The sequence below is a fragment of the Oryzias melastigma genome, linkage group LG18 (genome assembly GCF_002922805.2).
Source record: "Oryzias melastigma strain HK-1 linkage group LG18, ASM292280v2, whole genome shotgun sequence".
NCBI classification, from domain to species: domain Eukaryota; kingdom Metazoa; phylum Chordata; class Actinopteri; order Beloniformes; family Adrianichthyidae; genus Oryzias; species Oryzias melastigma.
Window position 1 is genome coordinate 14,336,599 of NC_050529.1, and position 13,698 is coordinate 14,350,296.

Consider the following 13,698-nt stretch of genomic DNA (forward strand, 5'->3'; position numbering starts at 1 on the left):
GACAAGCAGCGTGTCGGGGTAGGGGGTGGGGGGCCGGTCTCTGCACACCGCGCGGTGCTATAAATGGGATTAAAGCGCTCGCGCGGCTGGAGTAGTGATAGTAGAGAGAGGAGGGAGAGCCCGACTCAGCAGCAGCACTGCGGCGCATGTGCTCCCGCGTGCCCGCTCCGTCCGCGGCGGAGGAGGAACTAGCACCCCCGAAAAAACTGACGGTAGTTTGGGCGTCACCTCTGGGGGGTGAAGTACCGGTGGAGGGGTTCATGTTGGTGTGAGAGAGAACGGGGGAGTGGACCTGGGGGTGTTTGAGTCTCCAAACTTACGAAAACTCAACTCGAAAATAAGTTTTATTTAAAAAAAATGGAGAACCAAACCGGGGAGCACGGCAGCGGCGAGGACGTGCGGAGGAGCGGCTACCTCCGCAAGCAGAAGTCCATGCACCGGCGCTACTTCGTCCTCCGCGCCGCCTCGGAGCGCGGCCCGGCCCGCCTGGAGTACTACGAGAGCGAGAAGAAGTTCCGCGGAAAGGCCCCCGTCCCGAAGAAGGCGCTCGCGCTGGAGACCTGCTTCAACATCAACAAGCGCGCGGACGCCAAGAACAAACACATGATCGTGCTGTACACGCGCGCGGAGAGCTTCGCCGTGGCCGCGGAGAACGAGGCGGACCAGGACGAGTGGTTCCAGGCCATGGTGGAGCTGCAGTGCAGAAGTAAGGAACCGAACATGTGCGCGTGAATGCAGCGTGGCAGGGCTGCAGGGGCGCTGCAAGAACTTTTTAAAGGGGCACCCTAATCTCCCCATCCTGCAGCTCCTGTCATGTTTGTTTTTGTTTACTAATTTTCTGTGCATCATTTGGGGATAACCTCCTCCCAAACCGTCTGAAATGTTGCCTGTCAGCCGCAGTGTAAACACAGCTGTTGCAGCAGTTGCATTCAGCACAGCAACTCCACATCACCTACACACACAACACCCCCTCCCTGGCAGAGACCAGATGGGCTGCAAGGGGACACATGACGCAATTCAAGATAGGAGTTCAAGGTGGTTGCAGTTCACATGACCTGCTGCTCTGTTACATAAAGCGTCTAAAGGAGAGATAACCGCCTGTTTGCAGAGGATAGCTGAAGAGGTGGGGGCTGTTTAAAAAAAAAAAAAGAAAAAAGTAAGGGTGCAAACACAAGCATGCATGTATATTTTTCTGCATGCACAAAGAGCTGCAGGGTGCAATGCTGCAATGGCTGACTGTATAAAACTACCTACACACTGGAGATTTGACACCTTCAGTGGTGTGTTCACACTGGCCAAACAGGGAGGGGCTTCTCCTTGTTCACTTTTGGCACCGTTTACCAGTGTATACCCACCACCTTCAGTTTAATGCTGCCACAAACGATTATTTTAAAAGTCATGTAATCATCAATATTTTTTTCTGATTAGTCGACTAATCGGGTCATGTGCAAACTGGATGTCAAAGACATCTTAACCATCATTAGCTTCAAATTAATTAAAAACTAGATATATAGTATATATAGTATGTAAGCTAAATTTGGCTGCTGAAGATGCTGAAATTGATAGCTAAAAACTATCAAGTTGATAGCTGAAATCGCTGTAGCTAATAGCTGAAAAGGCTGATAGCTAGCTAAAATATTAGTTTTACAAAACTAATACAGTTTAGCCTAAAAAACTGAAAGAAAAAAAACTTATGTTAGCCAAAACATCTAGCATGTAACTTAAAGAATAGATAAGCTTCAAAATACTCTAAAAACTGGGAAAAAAGCCTAAAATTTAGCGAAAACAGCTAGCATGTAGCCGAAATATTAGCTAAAGTCCAAAATAAACAAAAAAGCATAAATTAGCCAAAACAGCTAGAATGTAGCTGAAATATTAGCTAGATTAAAAAATAGCCTAAAAAGCAAAAACAAAACAAAAATCGAAATTAGCCAAAATAGCTAGCATGTAGCTGAAATATTAGCTTAACTAAAAAATAGCCTTAAAAAAACGTAATAAGCGCCAAAAGGTTAGCATAATGCCACTATAAACTTCAACTTCACAGTACTTTGGCATTATATAATATAAAGTAACGGCTAATCGACTATTAAATTAGTCGTCGACTATTTTAATAGTCGATTAGTCGACTAATCGTGGCCGCCCGACTACAGTAGGAAGAAACTTTTCGTGAAATGACAAAACGAGGCAAACCTCGTGAATCAAGTTTTTTTTTCTTTCCGATATGTCGAAGACTTTTAATGAATCCCGATTACTCCTGTACCCCTCTAGCTCCTCCTTTCAATTATAGGGGGATCCCTCGCGAGGGAGGAGGAGTCAGTCAGTCCAGTTCTCATATACAGTCAATGGTTGTACAAGTGTTGGCTTTCTAATGTAAAAGAAACAATCAAACCTGGCTTTCAAAGTCAAAAGTGCAGTAAGCTATGTTGGAAGGTGTAGTCTGCACGGCCCTGTTAGGCTGAGATCACACTGTCAGGGTTTAATAGGTGTTGATCTATCCGTGTGTTAGGGCGCAGATGGGGTTTCACCAGGTGGAGGTGCATTCCGCTGCACACATTGGCCGTCCTCCCCCAGCTCAGGCGACAGCCTCACTGAAAGAATGCGATAAAGTCCAACTTTGGAGCCAGCGGCTGTAAACAAAAACGTATCACCAAACAAACACAAACACCCCCCAGCAACAACAGATACACTTTCTGAGAATCTGTTAAACATTTTGATAATTTTTAGTTATTAGGGTCAAAAAGGTCATCAAAATATATCACTTTTATCAGGATTCATTTGGATTTATGGAGATGACTTTCTGAGGCAAAAATAAAGGTGGGACGATGAGTGCTTCCATTAAAGTTGGACTAAAGAGCGGTTTAGAAAAGGACATGAAGTGAGTGTGTGAAAGAGCAAAATCCAGAGAGGATGAGGGGATTGCTAATTCACCATGACAACCCCTGAAGAAACCAGAGTATGAGAAGAAAAAAAAAATGAAGGATTAGACGGAAAGTTTTGTCCATTATTAGGTTTAATTTACTCTACTCTCTGATACTGATTCCTGTTTATGGTGAAATTAAAGATTTAGTTGCTGGTCAATCATTTTTATTAGTTTCTGTAATCGTCCAAATAGTATTGTGGTTTTTTTGACTTTGAGAAAAGTTTTCAAAGGAAACTTTGAGCCGTTTGCATTTCTGTGGTCAAATCAGCCGTCACTGGATCTTTTATGCGAGTTTCATACTATACCTATGATAGCCACGCCCCCTCAGAGGAGATTTTGAAAACAGAGGCGTCAGATCAACATGTAAAATGGCTTTCTAAGACATTTAGATTGTGGGATTTTGGTTAAAAACTTCATAATCATAAGTTAAACACTACTGGGAACGTTATTTTTAAATTAAAAAAAGGTCATAGGGGGGCTTTAAAACTTCCACATGGTGTTCCCTCCCTATTACAAATGTCGCCATCCAACAATCCTCCAAACTCGCTGAAAAACTTGAGTTTAGGTGGCGTTTTAGAATATGTGACCATAGTCTTGATGCGCCTTCTAGTCATGACATAAATTCAAAAATATACCTTTTATTGACACTGCCTCTTGTAATCTGGTGCGCCCTAGAGTGCAAAAATAGAGTATTTCTTTATTCAAATCAAGAATTAGGAGCAGACAAAAATATGCCGTTTGCACCAATAGCCCCGCCCACAACTAAGAGGCTAATAATCAACCACAACCGCTCTGCAGATACTATATCCTAGAAAATTAAAAAAAAATATATATTTTTTTAATAATCATAGTTAAAATACTACTGGGAACGCTTTGAAAATAGATCAAAGAATAAACTGAGTGAGTCTATTTTTTTAAACAAAAGTTTGATCTCATTACTACGTTTGTTGTTCTGCTCCATGATCCAAACATCTATTAGAGCTGAAAGGAACCTTGATGAAGCTGCAGCCTGTTGTTTGACTGATGACCTCCATTCAGTGATGTGCGCTGCGGTTACAGGTTCTCTGGAGCTGTTTTGTTTTTTAACTTGACATCTCTGATTGCTCTCCCATGAGCTGCCTGAGCCGGCAGATTAAACATTGAGCCGCACTTAAGGAGCGCTCATCCTTCTAATTGGGCTTTAATTATTGTCTCGAGGGTCAGCGCTTGGTGACACGGCGCAGCCTAACAAAGTCAGTAAATGAAAGTGTGTCATGTGCTGCGGCGGAGAATTCCCCCCCTCGTATGAAAACTGTGGGCGCATTAGCACCCTGTGCCTTCGGTGGGAGAAGCTGGGGGTTTCAGCGGGACGGGGTGGTTGGATTTCAGCAGTCTGCCGCGTCAAAGCGAGCCGGTGAAGCTCTGGTTTGATCGACGGCAAAGCAGAGCCAGTGGCAATGTAATCCATTAAGTGAGTAAGTGGCAATGTGCTGAGCAGTTAAGCGCCGCGGGGCTTTGGGTGCGTTGTAACCTTTACAGCATTTGAATCGATCGCTGTCAGATCACACCGGCCCATAAACGTTGAAGTTTTTAGCAGCTGTACAGTCTTTGCATTTAATTAGAAATCAACCGTTCGCCTCACATATGCAGAAAGTCTTGAAAAATGCAAAATGAAGGGTCTAAAGCTCATTCGATTAGTCATGATTATCCTGGCAGTGCAGTTCTTTTGGTGCTTCGTGCAAACAGAATAACTATGAAGGATCTGTGGGTCTAGACTTGCTGTCTGTTCTGTAAAAATGAACTTTATTCTGCATCCATCCATCTTCTAAACCCACTAAATCCCTTTTGGTGTCAGGGGGTTGCTGGAGCCTATCCCAGGTACATCCTAAATTGGGGTCACCGGTGTGTTTCAGGGCAGAATTCTGCAATCAAGATTAATTTATGGTTTAATCTAGCACTTGTTGATGTGTGTGTTAAAGCTTTTAAAGAAAAAAAGTGTTTGTTTTGGCTTGAAATCATTTTTTTTGTTCTGGTCAATATTCTAAATGTCATTTAACCACATAAAAGTATGAATTGATAGAAAGACAAAGACATTTAGTGGACTGTAGTAACAACATAGTTTTGAATGTTATATTATGAAAACTGTGGTTTAGTTTCAGTCTTGTACTTAAGGGATGCTGTAGCTTCACTTGGCCTCTAGGTGTCTTTACTCTTTGTTGTTTTTCTGTTTGTACGTGGGCTCCAGAGGTAGAGCAGTTGACCTCTGATCTGAAGATCGCAGGTTCAGTTCCAGGCTTGCCTGTCCACGTGTCAAAGTGTCCTTGGGCAAGACACCAAAACACACCTTGCTCCTGAAGGGTTTAGTTGGTGTCAGTGTAAGGCAGCGATCTAGCATTTAGAATGAAGCCTTGAAGCTTCGCATTTAAAGAAAAGCTTCAGTGTTTCATGGGGTTTTGTTTAATTTTTGCTTGTTTTTGGGGGAAACAATTTTTAAAAAATACTTTCCGGAACCTTTATTATCTGTTCTGCCATATAGCCATATCTTTTGTAAGATAACTCTGGGGCTATCAGAATTCGGGGTCTCCAATCTCCGAGATGTGAACCAGTACCAGTCCTAGGGCGGCTTGGTACCGGGCTACATATGCTAATAAGGAGTCCCCAACCCACGGACCAGACCGGTACCCTAACCCGGTACCGGTTTTGTGTCCGTTACCATGTCCGATACCACGTTCCCGGGGTTGGGGACTCATGATTGAATGGGAACAGCCAGCACGTCAAAAAACGACAAGTTGGGGACACCTAAAACATCAAAAAGTGGCACGAATCATATGTCCATATATGACGAGTTGGGAGTGAGATTTTGTAGGTTTTTTATGCTAGCATACTGTTGCATACGTACAAAAAAGTAAAATCCTCGACTCTTAAAGTACACTACACTGTAAATTAGGGCTGCACTATATTAGGAAAAGCGTGCGATGTGCTTTATTGGTGGTCAAAATTGCAATGACAAAATTACGTGTGATACCTGACCAAGATGTAAAACAGCTAACACATTTCCATTTCAATGGACCATTTTTTGCTAAAAACATTCAACAGAACTGAAATTATACTCAAAATTACATTAGGAGGCAAGTAACATATTGGTCAAATGGCTCTATTTCATTTGTTAAACACATCAAGCTGCCGTACGATTGTTTTTGCATTTATGGTATCACAATTTAAGCTGTCTTTATTGATACGTGTATTGCACAGGCTGATATGGCGATACATTTATGATCTATTGTGTAGCCCTACTGCAAATATGAAATATCAATGGCTCCATTTTTTAGTTTTTATTGTTTTAAATATTTTTGACAGACTTATTAAAGTTTATTTGATTGTCTTTTCATTTGAACATAAAATATCAACAAATCTGAGTAAACGATTATAGTAATACCATTTCATACAATTAAAAAAATAGATCTATGTGTCACCTGTCTTGCTGTTGCACCAAAAAATATTGTCCACAAAACAGCCGTTATTGTTCTGCTTCTATTACAATAGCCATACTGTATTTCCATTCAGTAAGCGCTCACCGGCTCGGCTTTAAATCCTGAGCTGCAGCTAAATTAATGCTCAAATTGGCGTGTAATCTGCCGAGCGATTAGTTGATTTACTGCTACCCCTGGCTGCTGTTTACAAGTCACTGCTGCCTCTTGACCTCTTTTGAAGCCCAGCTGGGCCGCTGGATTCCTTTTTTTTTTCTTCCAATTTAACACTGGGACTAGAATTTGTAGGTCATCAACGCACTTTCTCATGAAAGTTTGTTTGGAAGGCGAGGCTCTTGTACCGTCTGCAGAGGTGGTGCAGGAACGAAGCGCTCACTTTTGTCAGGATGTTGTTCCTGACAAGAGTTAGATGGCGTTCCAGCAAAGTTAGGCGTCCTCAGATAAGGAGTCTGCCTGAAACTCATTTAGTCATAGTTTGTATTGAACATTCGGCTTCTATAATCATGTAAAGGCTCAGCTTTGTTCTCCTCGGTTGCTCTGCAGTTTGTTGCGGTCTTCCCGACTTCCTTGCGTTTCTTCTGAGTGGCCTGCAAACCTCAGTTGCGTCACCAATAATTTCAACTGTTTGATCCAAGGGGGGGATTACAGACGCTGCGTTGAAGCTGACTAAGAGGAAAACGGGTGCACATGTTCGCCAGAGATCGGGGCCAGCTGTTATCCCCGCTGGTTGGCTGACTTTTTAAAAAAAGCTGTTTTTTTGGTGGGGAGTTGGCAGCAGAGTGGGTTACAGAGGGCACAGTAGCTGGGTTGGTGGTTGGCTCTTGGATTTTTCTGCGCGGCGCTTAGCGGTCTTGTGGCGCGGCGCTGCATGACGGGGCAGTGAGGTCAGAAACATGAAACGGAGCCCGGAGAGAGTCAGCCGGTTCATTGCCAGAGTCGTTTTTCCTGATTTACAGACCTAACTAAAAACCAGTCTGACTGTAAAGCTGATTGATCTTCGCAACAGATCCTTTCTTGTGGACTAACTAAACGCCGTTGCATAACTGTAGCCTCAAGGTAGTCTGCAGACATTTTGAAAAATTACATTTAATGTTGCAACTCAACTGGAGTCGTGCTGCTGCACAGACCCACTTCTCCTGGATTTGCGTGGGAACTGTAATTAACTCTTCACTCAGAAGGAGGATGTTAGTATCTCAGCAGGCATCTCACAGCCTCGGGGGGAAAATATGGCACCCCTTGTATGCCCCCCCCACCACCATCCACCTTCCAAGGCGGCAGAAAGATCCCATCCTGCTCTGAGGCTGATGCCCTACTTCTCAGTGATCCAGATCTGCACCAATCGTCTGCTCCTCACTGTCCACGTCTGCTCAAGATATTCCGTCCTTTATGTGCACAAACGGTAACTTCTCGATTTGGCCTCTTTATATGCAGCCTGCGATCTCTTGGAGAGGGTTGGGGGGGGGCAAACAAAATCATCATGAATAGACACCAGTGTCGCCTGGGTGGCTTCTCTGGAGGAGATCTATGCGTGGCTCCAGGTGTGCGAAGAAGAGAAGTCCACCCTCATCCAACCAGCACGTTTAGTTTGCACACACATCCTGATGCAATCTGTCAGATCATCACCTGCTGTGTGCGTATGCTTTTCTAAACGCTCCACGAGGGGGGGGGTTTGCTGCTGCACAGAAGCTGACCCTCCGATAACCTCAATGTAAGATTTAAGCTCTTTCTTTAGTGAACCACTGCTGCACACGGAACCCAGAAACCTGCGCTTTATGTAACCAAGGTTGTTTCTGTGGTGTTTCTCTCCTTCATCGCTTTAAGATTGTTTCTGTGATTTAAGCAGCGCGCAGGCGGCCTTCACATCAAGGGCGTTTGTGTGTGGAAGTGCTGCTGAGGACACAGCTGAGGTCTTTAGCTGCAACAGAAAAAAACAGGCTGTGCAGATGCAAGAAAAGATGCTCTTAATGCTCATTAAACCATTAAAGACTCACTACAATCAACTTTTGATCGATTGGAAAAGCATTTCACGTGGTCTTTTTTATGATTATACCATGGTCTTGTTCTCTGTGTGGATTAAACATTGTCTGTCTATTAGAACCGGACACATCATCCCCTCTTGTTCCAAACAGGAAGTACCCGCTGGTCCCAGAAAGCCAAAATCCCATAGATTTCCATTGAGAAATAAACAACTATTACTCAGTCATTATATTTATCAGAATAACCATTCTTGCTCTGATACCTTTTTTGACATGTATTTGCTAATCCTAATGTTTTTCTCAAGAAATATTACATTTTTCCTAAGTTATTTAAGTTACAAACTGACCAATCGGATACCTCAGTAACAGTTTGTGGTTCCCGCTGGCCCTGCCTCAAAAGCTTGACAGATCTTCCCGAGCCTGCTTTCAGTGGAAGGAGTGTGGCTTTCCAATAAGCTCACTCCTGATTAGCGAGAGTCGTCACCATAAAAAGGATGACTCGGACAGACCAATCGCTGCTTACATATGTTCCAAAATGGCACTGTCCGTACTGGAGAAAAACTGCGACTGAATTGACTTCATTTCGTTGGAACCGGAGTTGAGACATTTTCTATGGGTGACATCACAGCTACTCTGTCCATCTCTATATATGTCAATGAGATTAAAACATGATAATGCACACCTAAAAAAGAAGTTCAGGTCACATAGCGCAAATGTTCCTTATCACTGCGCAGGCTTCTTTAAAACAAACTTTACCTTCATCCTCGAACACTAAGGGGTGAACTTTCTCTCTTTAACCTATCGTGACCATCAGCATTTATATCACTTTCTTTTGCCACTGCAGTTAAGGTCTGTGCCAGCTCAGCTGCATATTGTCATGTTAGCGTGAAAACGCCCTGCACCACGTATCAAACTGTCTACTTTTTGTGAAAAGGGATTTAAACTGAAAAAAAAATAACCAAAGTAAAGTACTAAAATTTTATGGAATATTGAAAGTGACCATGGTTTAAACTGTCACAAACAGGTAGACCTCTGGATCCATGTGCAGCAGGTTTATTAGTATAAACAGGAACTAAGCACAGCTAAAAGTCCACAAAACTAAATCAGAGTGAGACAGGCAGAGCTCAATCACGAGCATGGGAGCATCTAAGAAGAGAGTAGAGTAGTCAGAGTCCAGGTGAGGGTCAGGGCAGGCAGCAAGCAATCAGAGAATAAGCAGGGTCAGAAACAGAAGACCAGGTCCAGAATGAAATGCTCAGTAATGCAGGCAGGCTGGCACTAAACAATACTTCGCACAGAGTGAGGCTCTGTGTGCTGCTTAAGAAGCAGGTGGGTGATTGTTAGATTGGAGTCAGGTAAGTTAGAACTCTAAAGACTGTTCCCACTGGTGACCAGAGGGGGAGACAGAGCTCTGACTCCTGAGATAAGCAGGATAATGCTCGTCAAAGTGTGCATTATCAGAAATTAACACACTTCGTAAAAGCAACCGTCCTCTATTTCTCACCGGACGGTTCAAGCTTCCAAGTTAATTTCTGTTAAAGCACACTTTGTTGGGGATTATCCCTTATATTATTTTTAGGAAAAATCAGGACATAGTTCCTGCGGAGTCATCGTAGTTCATTAGAAATTTGCCTCTGAGTTGTTTGTGGGACTGTTGGCGACCCTGCTTCCCTTTCCTCATATTGTCGCTGAGAGTTCTCTGTTTACACCCACTAGCTTACACCCACTAACAACCCCAGTCTAACATTACAGGCGCCACAAAAATGGCAAACAATATTGAAGCTATCAAGACGTCCAGTTTTGATCCAGATGCCAGCTTGAAATCAAAGTCTTATCGATTTAGTCGTCTACAAGTGGATGGATCAGAAAGAGGCGGAGCTGGAAGTTTGTGGCCCGCCCAGTGTAATTTCTAAATCACAAAAAAATATATTTTTCAAATGGCTTGTTTTCTTCTGCTCCTGATTCACAATGATTTAAAAAAAGAAATACTACTACATTTTTTTTAATATGTCCTCCATCATGAGAAAAATGCCACAAGAACATGTTAAAAACACAATTGTAAAAGTGGGTTTTTAATAGCAACTAAATTAAAAAAGAATTGTCACTCTTTTACTTTTGGAGGCCAATTTCCCATCCCTACAATCTGTCACAACCCCCCCTCGTCATTCCTTTGGTCCCTACTGAAAAGTCCCCAAACCACATCTTCCTGTTGTAAATTTAAATCTAGGAAGCGAGCGGGGCTTCTTGAACAGAGGGGGGAACGTCACACAGCCATGCACAGCTTGGAGTGAGTCATCTAATGTGAGGGGGGGAGCGCCTCGGCACACAGCCGCTAAGCCACAGCGCCACCAGCTTTCAACAAAACATCTATTTTGGGTGCTTTTCAAGTTGTTTCAGTCGCACAATTTATTAGAAGTCTGTTTGTGGACCTCTGGGATGGACGGGGTTGGTAGGATTCTAGCAGGAAAGAGGAATGCAGGCAGATACAAAAGCGTATATTTATCAATAACTATAAATACAGTTCTTCACTCAGCTCCCTGTTATAAAAAAAACACTTTTTTCCCCTCAATATGGCAGATGTTGTCTAGTAATAAAGCAGGTGCTCAAGTTCAGCATTAGGGCACAAAGAACATCCTGTTCCCATGAAAGACGCAGGGACGCCTTTTTTGTGGGGGCGTCTTTCTCCAGTCTGGACGTTAATTTATCCTGTGTTGCAGATAGATATCATGCTCAGACATATCTAAACCCGACAGAAACAGGAGGATGGGGGTCATGTTGAAAGAACTTTGTGATTTGTTTCTATGAAGAAGAGCAGAAAAAAACACCAAAGCATGAGTCACTTCATGGCTTTTCTTAAATCTTCTCCATTCAGAAGGTCTCTGGTCTTTTGACGTGAAACTTGACGGTAGAAAACGTTGTGTTCAAGGTGACTGCATCACACCGATGCTGTGAAAGGGCTTCGTGGCGTCAGCGATTGGACGATCGTCAACACGTCTGGACTTGTGTTTGAACAGAGTGGCAGAACTTAAGAGATAACCCTTTTTTCTTCTCTTCATCATCATCTCATTGCAGTGGAGCTTGGAGGTTAAAACTCCCTACGCTGCAACTATTACAATATTTTTTTTCTGATTATGGAGCCCATTAAGCAATCCAAACAGTCGTATAACGTGGTACATTAACCAGAATGTCTTGAAAGGCCAAGAGGAAGAAGGTGATTGGTCAGAGAAGTCGATGGGAAGCTTGTTTAGTGAACTGTGCTGTTCTTCATGGTCTCCTCGTTTATCTGCAATGACCAGCCTTTGCAGAGAGTGCAGCACGACTATTAAGTCAAACTTTTTTCACAACTTTCAACATTGTTTTAGTTGTAGCACATAATAAACAAAACTCACTATTTCACTTCATTATGTTGTTGCACACACAGTACATTTCACTCCACCAGGCTCTTACGATAGCCGCAATGCGACTTTGTCGCTTAAAGTCGTAGTACTACATGTTGACAAGTTTTTGAGCGCCATGTTCCTAGCAGAAGTTATTCTAGGTCAATAAACACAGCCACAAGTGAGACATATAGAGCACCAGGTTATAAAGTTCACTGTCAGTTTTTGAGAAAGTGTAAAGTTTTTAGGTGCTCCTTATGGCCAGAAATCTAGGTTTTAGCTCCAGTTTTGACATTTTTTTGACTACTGGAACTCTTTGACCGTTTATGCAAAAAATGAAACTCCAGTGGATTCTGAAGCGCAGAAAAGCAGCATTGGGCCGATATGCGACTCTGTACAGTAGTGAAGTGTTCTGTTGCAAAAGAAAAGTGGCTTTACGCTTTACTAACCTAATGTGTTGCAAATCGGAATTGTCTGTTGATTACTTAAACGGTCAAAGAGTTACGGTATGTCAAAGAGTATGTCTTATTAAGATGCCGCCAGCGACTTTGCCATGTTAAGGGGTTAAAATAGTCACATTTGTTTTTTAATCTATTCTTGCCAAAAGATGTGGTAAACATATGCATTTATCAAAATCAAATTGATCTTTACTGCAATAATCAATGTTGATTCATCACATCCTTAAAACACCTTTAACCTTGTGCTATCCTGAGGGGTCCAGATGACCCTACCCTTACACTGACATGTTATCCCTCTCATGACAAAGATAGACAAAGGTGGACAGGAATTTATGTCTGCCCTGGACACCGCCAGTGAAAATCCAAAATCCCTGAAAATGATTAAAACTTCAGCGCGCTGTCTTGATGGGTTCGGAGGACCACACTCCTAATGTTAAAGTGCTTTGGATAGCACAAGGGTTAAAGTTTTGTTGTTGTTTTTTTCTGTCAAGAATTTATTTTAGTCCGTTTTTTTATGCAAGAAATGATGCTTTTAGCATTGAAAGTTCCACCTTTTCTCAGTTTCTATCACTAGTTATGTGAAACAGTTTTTACTAAAGAGAAGTTTGAGAAACATGAAAACTTTAAGGTAGTTTGAATCTAATTGTTCAACCTTTGTCCTCCAACTCTAGAGAAATTGCCGTTGGAAGGTTCCTTGTGGTGTTTCCTTTCTTTCTGTCCTTTGTTTTGGAAAAAAAAAATCCCCTTTAGAAGAATTTTCCTATTTGGTTTCCATAGCTGCCACTTTTCTCTCATAGTCATCACTCTTGAGTAGCACTTCATTTGTCAGCAGCTTGAGTTTTTAACACTTGTCTTGCTAGCGTTTGTGTTTTTGCGTGTGTGGTCGAGTGTTGTACAAGACGTCAGATGTGCAGCCTGAAAGAACAGTCTGGCACCCACACCGGCTGGTTGGAGATAAAAATATACTTATATCTGGAAAATCATTGCAGTGCTCAGCACCTGTAAATCTAAAACACAATAAAGGCACCTTGTCTTTTAGTAACAGGTAAATAGTGGTGGCTTCACCTGCTGCTTCCTCACAAGTGCATGAAGGGCACATTTGTTCACCCCTGCAGCCGTTTGTCTTGTTTTGGCTCATAAAACCTTATTAATCTCCTAATGTTTCTGTTTTCTATTTGCAGGTAAAAACCTCAGTGACAGTGGAGCTGCAAGCGACTATGGAGTCCCCAATCCTGGGCCTGCGTTCAAAGAGGTTTGGCAAGTGAAGGTGTGGCCCAAAGGTCTGGGTCAGGCCAAGAACCTAGTTGGCATATATCGTCTTTGCCTCACCGACAAGACTGTCAACTTTGTGAAGTTGAATTCTGATGCTGCTGCTGTGGTGCTGCAGCTGATGAATGTGAGGCGTTGCGGCCATTCGGAGAACTTCTTTTTCATTGAGGTGGGAAGATCTGCTGTGACAGGCCCAGGCGAGTTCTGGATGCAGGTAAGCACTCTCTTTGA

General features: G+C 42.8%; 1 protein-coding gene across 1 annotated transcript in view; it reads left to right on the forward strand.

Moving 5' to 3' along the window:
- si:ch73-335l21.1 (insulin receptor substrate 1-B) overlaps window positions 1-13,698 on the forward strand; it is a 58,811-nt gene continuing 45,113 nt past the window's right edge. Inside the window, exons 1-2 of the mRNA XM_024288051.1 lie at window positions 1-706; window positions 13,380-13,681. Coding sequence (XP_024143819.1) covers window positions 358-706; window positions 13,380-13,681 — 651 coding nt within the window. The 5' untranslated portion in view covers window positions 1-357. The remainder of the gene's footprint in view (window positions 707-13,379; window positions 13,682-13,698) is intronic.